The sequence below is a fragment of the Microplitis demolitor genome, chromosome 1 (genome assembly GCF_026212275.2).
Source record: "Microplitis demolitor isolate Queensland-Clemson2020A chromosome 1, iyMicDemo2.1a, whole genome shotgun sequence".
Classification (NCBI taxonomy): domain Eukaryota; kingdom Metazoa; phylum Arthropoda; class Insecta; order Hymenoptera; family Braconidae; genus Microplitis; species Microplitis demolitor.
The window spans coordinates 8,756,619-8,772,058 of record NC_068545.1 but is presented as its reverse complement, the minus strand read 5'-3'; the positions used below and the strand labels follow the sequence as shown (position 1 = coordinate 8,772,058).

Here is a 15,440-nt window from a genome sequence, read left to right as displayed (position 1 = left end):
TTTCATCAGTTAGTCTTTGATATCATAGTAAATAGTCTATTTACACTCACGCAATCGCATACGAGGGTCAGCGTAGTGTGTTTTTTTTTTCTACAAATTTTTCCATAGTATAATTTTGACAAAGCAAGACGGACCAAGTACATTAATTATTATCCACATCAATCGCGAAGCCAACTTACATATAGTACTAAAATACAGCGATTCATCAGTTACGAGTTGCCACTAACAAACGGGCATTTAATTGTAATAGGTTTTAGACCAATAGATGATAAGGATTTTATTTTATAAGTTTTGTTTAACCACTATTATATTGTTTTTGACGATAATTATTTATAAAAAAAAAACTTATAACAAAAAAAAAATCGGTCTGTCGGTTGACCCTGCGGGCCAGCCCCAAAACTTCCCGCTGTTTTCGACCTCAAAGAGCTCGAAAACATTAGTGTAGATATATTTTCGAGCTCTTCGAGCTCGAAAATGCTATCACATGCAATTGCTTTTTTATGATCTTTTCAAATAATACGATCTTTAAAAATATTAAAAGCTACGTTTTATCGATTTTTTTGTTGATAATATGATTTAAACTAAAAACCAAGTTCGATGACATTATATGATCAAAAGAAACCATAAAAAAGATGAGTTGGTATGATATCAGGCACATTTTAGTACGTTATATTATGATTTATCCGGAAAAAATAACATAAAATGTTATTTTTTTAACTTTTCAACGCCGATATCTTTTGAACTAATCAATTGATTTTAATAGTTTACGTGGCAATCGGCGCGTTTTATTGAATTCTAGAGCTAATTAAAATTTGAAATCGATCGCGTCAGTCGTTTCGAAAATATTTAGAAAAAACCGTTTTTCACCATTTCTTTCTCCCGCGATAACTCTCGAACGAATTATCCGATTTTGATGTTTGAGGTGGCAATCGACGCGTTTTATTGAGTACTAGAGCTGATGAGATTTTGAAGTTGATCGTATAAGTCGTTTTTGAGAAATCAAAAAACTAAAAAAAAAAATTTTTTTTTTTTTTCGTAATTCGCCAATATTTTCGAGTCTATTCGATCAAATAATCTGAAATTTAAGGGGAAGCTGAAGGCCAACAAGCTCTTTCGATTGCCACCTCAACCATCCAAATCGATTCATTAGTTCAAAAGTTACAAAGAGTTTACATACATACATACACACACATACACACACACATACACACACTCGGACATCATTCTGAAAATAGTCAGAATAGCTTCCTAGGACCTCAAAACGTCGACATCTGATGAAAACTCGATTTTCGAAAATCGGGGTGAAAACAATAACTTCCCGAAATTTTTGAAAATCGTCGATTTTCTTAGCGGGAAGTTAAAAGGGTCACCGTAGTGGATAGCATCAAAAACATTGAATCAAAGGGATGCAAGTTTGAGCCCAATAGTCACCGGGATTTTTTTATCATTAAAAATCATGTATAATTCCTCTAAATAACGTTCCTAATACTTTAAATAATACTTCGGATCTAAATAAAACAATTTTATTTTTTTTCGCAATTCAATATTTTTAACTTCCCGCTAAGAAAATCGACAATGACGACCAATCAAATGGCCGACAAACGATCCAGATGAACTAACATTAGTGTTTAAATAACCAATAAACGAATGCAATACAAAAAAATATTATAAATATACTGTATTTATATTATTAATAACAAAAACAATTATAAAAGAATATTATGGATATTCAAGCAAATTTTTATACCAATTTATTGTTAATCTGACTCGAAAAATTGTTATTTTTTTACTGTCAAACCCTGAGAGCACGAGTTGTTCGTCAAAAAGTTGGTATTCATTAGTTGCAACCAACTTGACGACAAGTTGTCGATAACTTTAGCTTCTGTTACTTTTGGCTACAGGTTACCGTCAACTTTCTGAAAAAGTTGGTGCCAGTATGGAGCCTCAACTGGAATGCAGGTTTCTGAGAAAATTGAAGTCAACTTTCTGTCAACTTATGATTGCCAACTTTTGCCATTAACTTTCTCAGAAAGTGTCTATCAACTTCGGAAGTACCAACTTTTGCGGCCAACTTGACGTGTAGTTGCGGCTGTAAGTTTGATGCCAGTTTCTCGCCAACTTGGCTATCAGGGTATTTGTGAATCAATTTGCTTACCTGCTGTAATGATAAAAATGAACATTATCGACTTTTTTTCTAGTAGAAAGTTATCTCTAAATTGAGGAAAAATTAACCGCATATTTTTCTTTTGAACTTTTGCGGTTAAATTGTCAACAAATTTGGGCAAGAAAAAAAGGCAATTCCAATGTCAATTTAAAGCTAAAGTGACTATTAGGGTAGTCAAAATTTTTACGATCTCATAGTTGGCTACAATTTATCGTCAAACCGACGTTTCTTTTGCTGAGGAAACTCCCTGTCTGACATGGAAATTAGTTATTCAAGATTACCAATCCTCATCACAAGGATCTAATATAAACGCCACTACAATTTGTATGCCTTCCTACTTTTAATGTTGACTACTCTTATCATCTAATTGGCGCTTTTACTTGAAATCATCATTTGTTTTTATATTATGTCCTGTCGTAACAATAAGATTGAACAACGACTCATCATCAATCATCTGTGTTAATACGAATAAGTTGCAATAATTCGCGTTCAAGATTAAAATAAATCTTATTCACCTCTAATTATAATATTTGCAAAAAAAAAAAAAAAGAAAATTATCAAACTATGTATTCGCTTCTCTGCGATGCATCTGAAAAATATTTTTTTGTTAAAAATTCACGAAAAAAACTAATTAACGAATCAATATTTATTGCCAATAATGGTAAAGTATCCACCATATTTTATTTTAAAAAAATGAATCAATTGTTTAACGTTTATAAAACTACTTTACTATTTTTGCTGAAAAACCTAAATTTGATGAATTTAAAATTTTTTTACTGATGCGATGAAATGAAAATTGTAAATAATCTGAATTATCAATAACTAATTTTTGTAGATAATCTAACACATCTTCTGAATATAGCTAATAATTTAAACAAAAAAATACCAAAAATAAATATAATGAAATGCGACCAAAAATTAGATGAAACGGATAAAAAAAAAATTTTAAAAGTATTTATAGAAAAACTTGTAACTGACCCAATCAAAAATAAGCAGGTATTACTTTTTATTAGCTTTTATTATGATTAATATACTAACTTATGATAAATGTTTTGAAGTACATTTATAACTGAGATCAAAATTCATGAAAAGTATTTACAATCATTACTTATTTAATTATAGGCTAAGTTGTCGAGAAATCAATCAGGTTTTACAGACAGTAAATTAGACGGTTCAATTCAGAACGACGAAACTATCTCAAAACTACACCCCAGTAAGGGAGAATTAAATGTAAATAATATAAATGCAGTCATTACTATCAGTGACAAAAGTGTTAACAATGAAATTAATTCAGGATGTTCACAAGAAATTAATAAATCTTCCTTATCTTCATGGGTAATCATTTATTTTTATGTATCGCAAATATTTTTTGATTGGCTAAAATTGTGAGATGATACGAAAATTAATTCTCTAAGTTTACTCAAATTTTTTTTAATTATAACGGGTTTTTGTTTTATCAACATTAAAATAATGCAATTTCTTTAACACAATAACCTATTTTAATTTTTAGCACGATCACTCAATTGACGACATTATTCTTCAAATACAAAATCCTGTGACTGTTCCAATTTCAGATCAAAGCAATTTAGTTGATATCGTTATTTTGACAGAACGCGATTCAATAATTAATAATATTGAGGTACTTAACATGAATAAAATTCATGCACACATTTATTTGCATTGAACTATACCATTTTGTAATACTAAGTTAATTTTAGAATACAGTAGTGATCCACAAAACAAATGAGAATGAACAAAACGACAATAATATAGACAAAAATCTGCAACAATTAACAGATTTTAGATGCAGTCAATCAAATGAAAATTATTCATTTCCCTTTCCAGAACTTATACAGAATTCGAGTAATAAGGTTATTACTTGAATATTATGTTCTCAATATTAAAGTAGAATTAAAAGTATCATTAATAATTTAACTTTATTTTGGTCAGGTCTTATGCGATGGTAACGTTAAAAAAACAGGAGAAGACAAAAGTATTGATGAACCATGTAAGCCCAAATCAAGTACTGTTTACCACTCAAATGATCGTTTTGAGGTGCTTATTTTGTTGTATCATTTATTTTTTTACTTTGAGTTGAATACTTAGTTTATTTTGTGTCAGAGTCAGTTCAGTTTTTATTTATTTTGGTTATATAATTTTTTAGAATTCATTCGACAAAAAGTTTGAGAGTTTACTGAATTTAAACGATGAAATTAAGAAAAATTTAACTGATCAAAAAAATTTTCCTAGTTTACCAATGAGTCAAGAAATAATGCAAATTGAATCTCTTCTGCCCACATATAATTTAGAAATAATTTCACAAGAAGCTAATGAAAAAGATATGCTTACATGGGACGTACAATATGAGGTAAAAATGACCTATTTTTTTGTGGTTCTCATTGTATTCACTTCTGAAGCACTTTATTTTTCAGATGTCAGATGACAGCAAAAATTTTAAGTCCAGACTTTCTTGAAATTCGTGATTATAAAACAATGCCAGAAAATATGAGACAGGTTGACGACGATAATCGACCATACTGCTTATCACCTACTTTTGGAAAATCTGCTATGGAGACAAGAACAAAATATAATCCGATGCATAACAGTACAATGGAAAACAGTATGCAGTTTTTACTTAAGATAAAAGACTCTAAGCTCCATTAGTCACTCACTTTTACTGATTAATGCGTTTTTATAATTTTTATAGGAAAAAATTTCAAGTAAAACCATTCATGAATAATTATTTGTGAATCTAATTATATTAGAATATGACCTATCAAAGTATTTTATAACATACTGTAAATTCAAATTAATTGACTATTTTCAAAATCACGCTCAGCTTGCCATATTTTACTATAAGATTGGTCGCAGACAGTGCCGACTACTTTCTACATATTTCTGATACTTTTAACTTTTATTTAGACGATTGAGACAGCAATCGACACATTTTATCAAGTTCCGGAGCTAATATGATTTTGGAGTCGATCATTCCAGTCGTTTCTGACAAATCGAAATAAAAACTAAACGAAAAAAATTTTTTTTTTTTCGTAATTCTTGAATGTCTTTAAAACTATCCGATCAAATGACTCAAAATTATCAAAAAAGTTGACGTCTAAAAAACTCTCGGGATTGCTGCAAAAACTATTCCGATCGGCTCATTAGTTAAAAAATTAGAAGTTTACACATACACATACATATATGCACTCATGAGTCTGCAGACATCATTATGAAAATGGTCAGAATAGTTTTCTAGGATCTTGAAACGTTGACATCTGATGAAATCTCGATTTTCCAATATCGGGGTAAAATAATCACTTCTGTTTTTGAAAATTAATAAATTTTTTAGTGGGATGTTAAAAATTGAAGCATTAATCGAAAAAAATACAATGTAGTTACAACTTTGCTGAAGTATAGATTTAAAAAAAAATCACTCTCAATTGACTTCAATTGAAAGTTTAAATAAAATTTGCCAAATAAATTTCAGTATAATCTTCATGTCAATTTTATGATTCGGATTTTCGAATTTTTTAGGCTAAAATTCATCCAACAACTTGCGTTTGATTCCTTATTGATAACAATCGTAATTTTTTTTGAATTCTATATCTCTAAACAGTTCCGACTAGGTTGTATTTTTTTCAATTAAGGTTTTAATTTTCTTTTCAATTAATTAATAAAATTTTAATACGGTTCGAGCAAAACTAGTGTGTCAAAGTAGTGACTATTTTTTTTTGTTTACGCAAGACTAAATAGTTATAAAAATTCATTATTTCAATTTGTCATACCATCATAAATTTATAAATTGACAATTATTACTTATTGAACAAAAATAATTAATTATAAAAAGATTTAGTAGCAGCGCATTTTAACTTCTCAAACATCGACATTTAAATTAACGCGGGATAAATTGATTTCAAATCTCGTCTCTCTTTCTAATGTATTTCTATCTTTGTTTTTTTTTTCTTAGCTGCTTCCGCGACGTTGCCAAACTCTCAATAATATGTAACTCTGTTGATGAACGAGATTCATAAATAAAAGTAAAGTTTAACTACAATTATTTAAATAATTGAAACAGTGACACTATATTGTTAAAATGTTATCATATTTTACAAATGTCCAAATTTATAATTCGTGGTTTTCTATTTCTAAGGCTTGGGACGTTAATAATAAAAAAATAATATAAAATAAGTCATGACGAAAGCTTTGTCAGAGATAAGAGTCTGATGTGCAAAAGAACTTTAAAACTTTTTTTCTGAAAAACAAGACGGTGGATCGTTTTCAAATTTTGACAATACATTTAGAAAGTACTCAGTTATATATAAACTAAGTTTTAAATTTAAAAGTTGAAAAATTTTTTTTTTTTCATTAGAATCGTTCGAACCTCAAAGTTCGTTTGTTAGATTAAATTTAGGGTATGTTATGTACTTTTACAATTATTATAATTAGATTTTATCAAATATCTTATTTAAATTTGTAAAAATTTAAATTATAATAGAGTAAAATAATACATATTATTAATTATTCTCAAAATCAGTAATCTCATCATAGTTTGATTGATATGTGGGGACTACGTCTTCCACTCCTACCTTCCGCGAGCAATAATTAATTTAAGCTGATATATTGTTATAACTATTATTAGTGCTATCATTATAATTATTATTATTATTGTTATTATTATTAGTATTAGTATTATTATTATGAATTAATATTACTATAGTCATTAGTACAAATATTACTATTATTACTAGGATTACTACTAATTTGATATCTCTTCTATTAGTTAATAATAAATAATAATTCATGTATGTGTCGGTATAACGTGAGCGTGAGAGACATTTCTCCTCGGGAAACTAGTTGTAAGTTGTAAAATGTAAATTCAAATTTTATAAAACCTTTTCCTTTTTTTTCATTTCCCATTTCCAAAGATTCGGGTTTTTCCCAACATCTGTATTTTATTGCTCCTTTCCTGCTTCCTACGACGGGCAATAAAACCCAAAGGGATTACGGACCCGCGAGCGTCTGGCCAGCGCAAGCGGGATCCGTGGGTCCTTGGATTTATTGCTGCTTTCCCACGGTTCGGGACTTGAAATTCCGTACCTGGACTCTTTACTCTTTACTCAATATCCTATGCTATTTTTCACTTCTTACGTCATCACTCCTACTACTACTACAACCCGAGACTCCTGCTACAACCCCGACATCCAGACACTTCGTCCTGACTCCCCGTTCTGAGCACACCGTCTCCGGGTGACATAACGACGAATAAAACTTAGATCTTGTGAAACAACTCTTTTATTTGAACTCACCTACCCATATCCAGTCACCAAAGTGGTGACCCCGACGTGATTTGAACACGCAAGACAAAATCAGTGATTTTTTTTTTTTTTTACGGTATTACTATTAGTGTAATTGGTCGACTGACGCGGTTAGTTTTGTTTATTTATGTTTTATTCAGTATAACCGTGTGGTGAGATTGTGAACAATAGTGACGTTTTATTGTGCGATAAGGCTAGACTTTCGGTTAGTTCGTATCAATTTCGTTTTCATAATTCTAGTGTTTACGTGCGTGTAAGAACAATGCAGAACGAGATACAGCAGGACCGTGCCGCGCAACCCGCGCCGATCGGAATCGGGATCGCGCAGACCCCACGTTTTCCGGAGTTTAACGCATCAGACCCCGAGCTGTGGTTCTCAATCGCGGAGAACTATTTTCAGACGCTCGGTCTAACAGACAGTCGCACGAGGTACCTCAGCGTCTTATCCGCGATACCAACGCGTTACGCGAACGAGTTGCGAGATATTTTGATGCAGCCACTTGGGGAAGACCCTTACCAGCACCTGAAGGAGAACGTGATAAAACGGTTGAGCACATCGCAAGATGAAAAGACACGGGAGTTATTGAGTAACGTCGAGATGGGAGATGAGAAGCCGTCGCAGTATCTCCGGAGGTTGCAAGCACTCGCGGGGACGGCTATCTCAGACCAGCTGCTCAAGACTTTGTGGATGCGTGGTCTCCCCGAGAAAATCAAGCCGACAATGGCCACAGTTCAAGACAAGTCCATCATGGACATGGCCGAGGTTGCGGACACAGTCTACGGTTTACTACCACCGCGCGCAGCTATCGCCGAGACAGCAACGTCAGCAGCACCGGAGTTTCACCAAGCTGTCCATGTACAACAGCTACGCTTCGAGATGGCTGAGATGAAGGACCAGCTAAAACAGATCCTTGGACAGATTTTTGAGGCATCGCATTCTACGCACTCTCCCAGAGGTAGGTCTCCGACGCCACACAGAAGAAGTTCACGGTCACGATCACGATCACGCGGCGCGCGTCCAGCTGGTATATGCTGGTACCATTGGATCTTCGCGGACAAGGCACAGAAGTGCACGAAACCGTGTACATGGACCCCGGGAAACGAGCGGGGCAGTCGTTAATGGCGGCCGACGACACTCGCCCAGTAACATCTCGCCGTCTATTTGTTCGCGATCGCGAGTCCGGTATCCGGTTTTTAATCGACACCGGCGCCGATTTATGTGTGTTTCCGCGTAAATTGTTCCGTGGACCGTGTAAGAAGTCCAATTATGAACTTTCCGCGGCCAACGGCACGCCCATCGCGACCTACGGCGTAACTATGCTTACTCTCAACCTCGGACTGAGACGAGACTTTTCGTGGAGATTCCTGTTGGCCGACGTCTCCAAGCCCATCATCGGGGCCGATTTCCTCTCGCACTACGGGCTACTTATCGACCTTAAGAATGGGAGACTGCTGGATTGTACCACCAGACTATACCTCAACGGAGAGTTAACTCGGTGTAAGGATCCAGGCATCAGGACGATCAACGGTACAACACCCTACCATAAGCTCCTCCAGGAATTCCCATCAGTCACGCGGCCAGTGGGTGCCCCAGGAGAGGTTAAGCACCAGACGAAACACCACATCATCACGACACCCGGACCACCTGTCGCGCTGAAGCCGAGGCGTCTTGCTCCAGACAAGCTGAAGGCAGCGAAGAAGGAGATGGAGACAATGCTGCGGCTGGGACTCGCGAGACCATCAGAGAGCCCCTGGGCAGCACCGCTGCACATGGTACCTAAAAAAGGGGACGAGTGGAGACCATGTGGTGATTATCGAGGACTCAACAGCAAAACGCAACCAGATCAATATTCGGTACGCCACATCCAAGATTTCTCTCAGTCTCTTCACGGGAGAACTGTCTTCTCGACCGTCGACTTGGTACGTGCGTTCAACCAGATACCGGTAGCAGAGGAGGACATAGCCAAAACAGCCATCACAACACCGTTCGGGCTATACGAATTTCCATTTATGACGTTTGGACTTCGTAATGCAGCCCAAACATTTCAGCGATTCATTGACGAGGTCTTACGTGGCTTGGACTTCTGCTACGCGTATATTGACGACATCCTCATCGCCTCAAGAACACCCGAAGAGCATCTGGAACACCTCAGGATCCTGTTCCATCGTCTCCAGCAATACGGCGTCGTAATAAACCCCGGTAAGTGTGTTTTTGGAGCGTCCGAAGTCCGGTTCCTCGGCTACCTTGTTTCAGGTTCCAGGACTCAGTCATTACCAGAAAAGGTTGACGTCATTCGCTCGTTCCCCCAGCCATTTGTGGCGTGTAAGGAGAGGTTGGCACAGGCTACCTTACTCGCACACCCAAAGTCCGATGCACCACTTGCGATATTCACTGACGCATCAGATATTGCAGTTGGGGCAGTACTGCAGCAGTGGGTAGAAGATGCGTGGCAACCACTAAATTTCTTTTCAAAGAAACTCGCGCCAGCCGAGCTCAAGTACAGTGCGTACGACCGTGAACTCTTGGCAATCTACCTCGCTGTCAAGCATTTTAGACATATGGTCGAGGCATGGCAGTTCACCATCTTTACAGACCACAAGCCAATCACGTTTGCCTTCAGGCTCAAACCCACGCAGTCTTCACCGCGTCAACAACGTCACCTGGACTTCATTGGCCAGTTTTCTACCGACATACGTCACGTAGCGGGCAAAGATAACGTTGTCGCCGACGCTCTGTCACGCATTGAGGAGCTGGAAGTCACTGTTAACTATGAGGCACTTGCAGAATCCCAGAAGAGTGACCAAGAGCTGTTGAGCCTACTAGAAAAGCCAACGCCACTTCAGCTGAAGCCGGTACCAGTTCCCGGTACCACCATCACTATTATGTGCGATCTATCAACAGCGGCACCTCGCCCGTTCATCACAAAGCCGTTCAGAAGGGCAGCGTTTAACTCTGTTCACCAGATGTCTCATCCAGGAGCAAATGCTACGTGCAAGCTTGCGACACAACGTTATGTCTGGCCGTCCATTAAGTCAGACTGTCGCCAGTGGGCTCGCAGCTGCGTGGAGTGTCAGCGAGCTAAGGTGACCCGTCGGGTTTCAGCGCCAGTCGGTACCTTTGCCCCACCATCAGCGAGGTTCGACCACGTACATCTCGACCTCATCATCATGCCGTACTGCGAGGGCTACCGTTATTGCTTAACGATGATCGATAGATTCTCCCGCTGGCCTGAAGTGGTACCACTCGCTGACCAGGAAGCAACCACCGTCGCGAGAGCTTTCTTTGACACCTGGATAGCGCGGCATGGCGTTCCATTGCGGGTGACAACGGACCAAGGAAGGCAGTTCGAGTCCAACCTGTTTAAGCACCTAAATTACTTAACAGGCACGACTCATATACGCACGACAGCATACCATCCAGCAGCTAACGGTATGGTGGAGCGTTTTCACCGTCAACTCAAAGCAGCGATCCGCTGTCATCACAGCCGTTGGACAGAGGCACTTCCTGCCGTCCTATTGGGGATCCGGTCAGCCTGGAAAGAAGATTTAGACGCGACTGCAGCAGAGATGCTGTACGGTCAACCATTGCGGCTTCCTGGCGAGTTTCTGACATATAGAGCTCCAGAGCCTGATGACGTCAACGTGGCGACGTTCGTCAAAGAGCTCAGACGTCGTTTTCAGGACTTGCGGCCGGCGCACATCAACCGTCATGGTGACAAAAGAGTTTTCGTTTTCAAAGACCTAGCAACAGCTGAACGAGTCTTCATCCGTCACGATGGTCCTAAGAAACCCCTGCAACATCCTTATGAGGGACCGTATCGGGTCGTCAGCAGATCAGAGAAATCATTTGTGGTGAATGTCAGAAACAAAGATATCACGGTCTCCATTGATCGGCTGAAACCCGCATACACGCTGTCCAATACCATCGACGAACCAGAACACGATCCTGAAGATGACAGAGGTACAATAGTGGCGCTTCCACCGCCACACGTACCACCTGAGCCACCAGCAGTTCTTGATGAACCAAGACCACCACGTATCCCGGAGGTTCCAACGACAGTAAACCCACCACCCGCCCTCGCAACTCCTCGCCAAACGAGGTCTGGTCGACGGGTACGGTTTCCTGACCGATTCCAAGCCGGATTTTCGTAATCTCCATCACTGGTAGGGGGGTGATGTGGGGACTACGTCTTCCACTCCTACCTTCCGCGAGCAATAATTAATTTAAGCTGATATATTGTTATAACTATTATTAGTGCTATCATTATAATTATTATTATTATTGTTATTATTATTAGTATTAGTATTAGTATTATTATTATGAATTAATATTACTATAGTCATTAGTACAAATATTACTATTATTACTAGGATTACTACTAATTTGATATCTCTTCTATTAGTTAATAATAAATAATAATTCATGTATGTGTCGGTATAACGTGAGCGTGAGAGACATTTCTCCTCGGGAAACTAGTTGTAAGTTGTAAAATGTAAATTCAAATTTTATAAAACCTTTTCCTTTTTTTTCATTTCCCAATTCCAAAGATTCGGGTTTTTCCCAACATCTGTATTTTATTGCTCCTTTCCTGCTTCCTACGACGGGCAATAAAACCCAAAGGGATTACGGACCCGCGAGCGTCTGGCCAGCGCAAGCGGGATCCGTGGGTCCTTGGATTTATTGCTGCTTTCCCACGGTTCGGGACTTGAAATTCCGTACCTGGACTCTTTACTCTTTACTCAATATCCTATGCTATTTTTCACTTCTTACGTCATCACTCCTACTACTACTACAACCCGAGACTCCTGCTACAACCCCGACATCCAGACACTTCGTCCTGACTCCCCGTTCTGAGCACACCGTCTCCGGGTGACATAACGACGAATAAAACTTAGATCTTGTGAAACAACTCTTTTATTTGAACTCACCTACCCATATCCAGTCACCAAAGATATTTTCTTGGAGTGAGGTTAGGGCCACGTGTTGATCGAGTAATCATACATCACAACATTTAGTGAACGACTACGAGAACGCTCAACAAGCTTGTTTAAAAAGTTTATAATAATTAATTATCAATATTATTCTTACAATTAAAATTTGATACTAATGTTTACACCTACGAAAAATAACTTGAAAAAAATTTTTTTTCATTGCATTTATCAATTTTTATTGAGTGGTTTAACCTCACTTCAATAATAAGTGAGCGGGCAATGATGCGTCTTTTACCTTAGTTACTTTTATTTAATACTTTTTTAAAAACAACTTTTTTCAACTTTGTAAGTGATCATTTACTATTTTGATGTTATTTTAGGTACTACTATTAATTCCTCATATGAAGATAATTCTCAAAATGATCCTACCTATGATTCTTCTACAATAAGTGTAGAATCAAGTATAGTTGATTCTACCAATCAAAACGACATAAATCTCAACAGCAATGAATCAGTTAAAGAATCGTCATCAAACCCTCTTTTTTCGTCTAAAATTTCCTCTAATATAGACGCGTTTTCGAAATCTGGTGCTTGCGACAATTCAAAATTGTTTGTGCAACTACCTTGTAATAGTCAATCAGATAAAAGACATGCTTGTTTTTACTGTCATAAATTGTATCCTAAAATTGCTCGGCATTTGGAAACAAAACATAAAAACGAAACAATCGTAAAAAAATTTGCTTCTCTTCCGAAAGGTATTTATTAAACTTCGATACTCACATTATTGTTTTTTTTTTTCTATAATTATCATATACTTCTACTTACTTGGTACTTTATATGTTATGTTTAAGGTAACGTTGAAAGATTAGAAATTATAAATCGTTTAAGATCTGCTGGAGATTTATTGCACAACACTAATAAAAAATATAACTCTGGAGAACTAATTGTTCGTCGTCGACCAAATATTAACTTTAATTCTGCAGCTATTGACTTTAAAACTTGTCCCAATTGCTTTAACACTTATACTATTAAAAACATCAGGCACCATACCAAAAAATGTACTAATGGGGTTTTAAAGGTGATCGCTCAATTTTAATTCTTGGAAAAGCCATAGAAGGTCGATTAGATGCTAAAGCAAGTGAAAATTTGAGAACTGTTGTTTTTCCTGTCTTGAGGGAGGATGAAATAACACGATTAATTCGATACGATCGATTAATTATTATCTATGGTAATAAATTATGTTTGAAATATACCCAGCATTACCAACACAATATGATTCGCTCCAGAATGCGATTAATGGGACGATTATTACAGTCAGCTAAAGATAAAGACGAAAAAATTACTGATCTTATGTCTATTTACACTCCTAAACATTATGATACTGTCGTAGCCGCCATTCAATCTGTTGCTCAATATGATTTCAAAAGTGGTACATATAAAGCTCCCGCAGTAGCCCAAAATCTTTGCACATATATAAAACAAGTTGGAGCAATCTTAGAAACAGAATTAATTAAGACTGAAAAAAACGATGAATTGATAAAAGTACAAAATTTCCTGAAAATTTTAGCTGAAGATGCAAGCACGTCTGTATTAAAAGCTGCATTTGAAAGTCAATGTGGTTTAAGAAGAGAGAAAAAAGTTATTATGCCATCAACTGATGACATTAAACAAATGTTGAATTACTTGAATAATGAACGGTCAATTTACTCCACCAAACTTAATGAAAAATTTTCTTATTCTTATTGGTTGAACTTGAATGAGTTAACTATGGCTACCTTGATTGTATTTAATCGACGTCGACCAGGTGACATCCAAAATATAAGAGTTTCAGAATATAAAACTCAAACAACTATTGATGAAACTGTTGATAAACATTTATACGGCTCTCTAGATGAAGAATCAAAGAAACTTGCTAAAAAATACTATAGATTCGGTATTCGGACAAAAAAAAATCGTGATGCTGGGGTATTAATTCCTACAGATGTACGTGACAACATTGAATTATTATTAAGATATCGAAAAGATGCTCAAGTTCCAGAATCAAACATTTATTTATTTGGCTTACCATCTTTAGATGATTCAAGAGTTAAAGTAATAGGAGGATGTCAAGTAATGCGAAAATTTTCGATTGCAAGTGGTGCGAAAAATCCTGAACTTTTAAGAGCCACAAAACTTCGTAAACACATTGCAACAATGTGTGTTAAACTTGATTTATCGGAAAATGTGATTTCTGAGCTTGCTAACTTCATGGGTCATGCTGATAAAATTCATAAAGATATTTACCAGCAGCCACAAGTTGAGCGTGAGATATTTAGAGTTTCAAAATTGCTTGAAGCTGGATTAGGACAGTCAGATTCTGAAGACGAAGATGATATTGAAAATGCTGAAGAACTTGACGCCAACAGAAATACTTATCATAATTTAAGCCCTGAACGAATCCACGTTGCATCTGGTAATTCTTCTTTTGAAAAAGATCACAACCAAAAAGATGAACAAAGGTCCTTTGAAAAGACTTTTGATAATTATCAACATTCATCTAATAAGCGTAGTCAATTATCAAACAATATTGATAAATTTTTGACAAATGTAAGATCTAATAGCATAGATAATGCTGGCTGTAAACGTAAGTATTTCTAAACAACAAACTTACAAAAAATCTGAAAAATGGGTGACCCTGCGGTTCAACCCCAAAACTTTCCGCTGTTTTCGAGCTCAGAAAGCTCAAAAACATCATTATATGTAAATTTTTGAGCTCATCAAGTTCAAAAGCTGTTAAATCGACAAACCATACATTTCACTAAAAACAAAAAAATAATATTTGTTTGACGATATCTCTGGAACGAATCAACTGATTCGAGCGTTATTGGTGATAACCAAAGATATTGTCGGAAAAAAAATATTTACACACACACACACACACACACACACACACACACACACACACACACACACGAGCGTGTACGCGCAAGTTAACGGACGTCTGTCTAAAAATAGTAAGAATAGCTTCTTAGAACCTTAAAATGTTGACATCT

The 15,440-nt window shown here is 36.5% G+C and overlaps 1 protein-coding gene across 1 annotated transcript; it reads left to right on the top strand.

Moving 5' to 3' along the window:
• Positions 1–7,738: 7,738 nt before the first annotated feature.
• Positions 7,739–8,596, top strand: LOC103571348 (uncharacterized). The gene has a single exon (XM_008553817.3). The coding sequence runs from the start codon at positions 7,739–7,741 to the stop codon at positions 8,594–8,596; it is 858 nt and encodes a 285-aa protein (XP_008552039.3).
• The last annotated feature ends 6,844 nt before the right edge of the window (positions 8,597–15,440 follow it).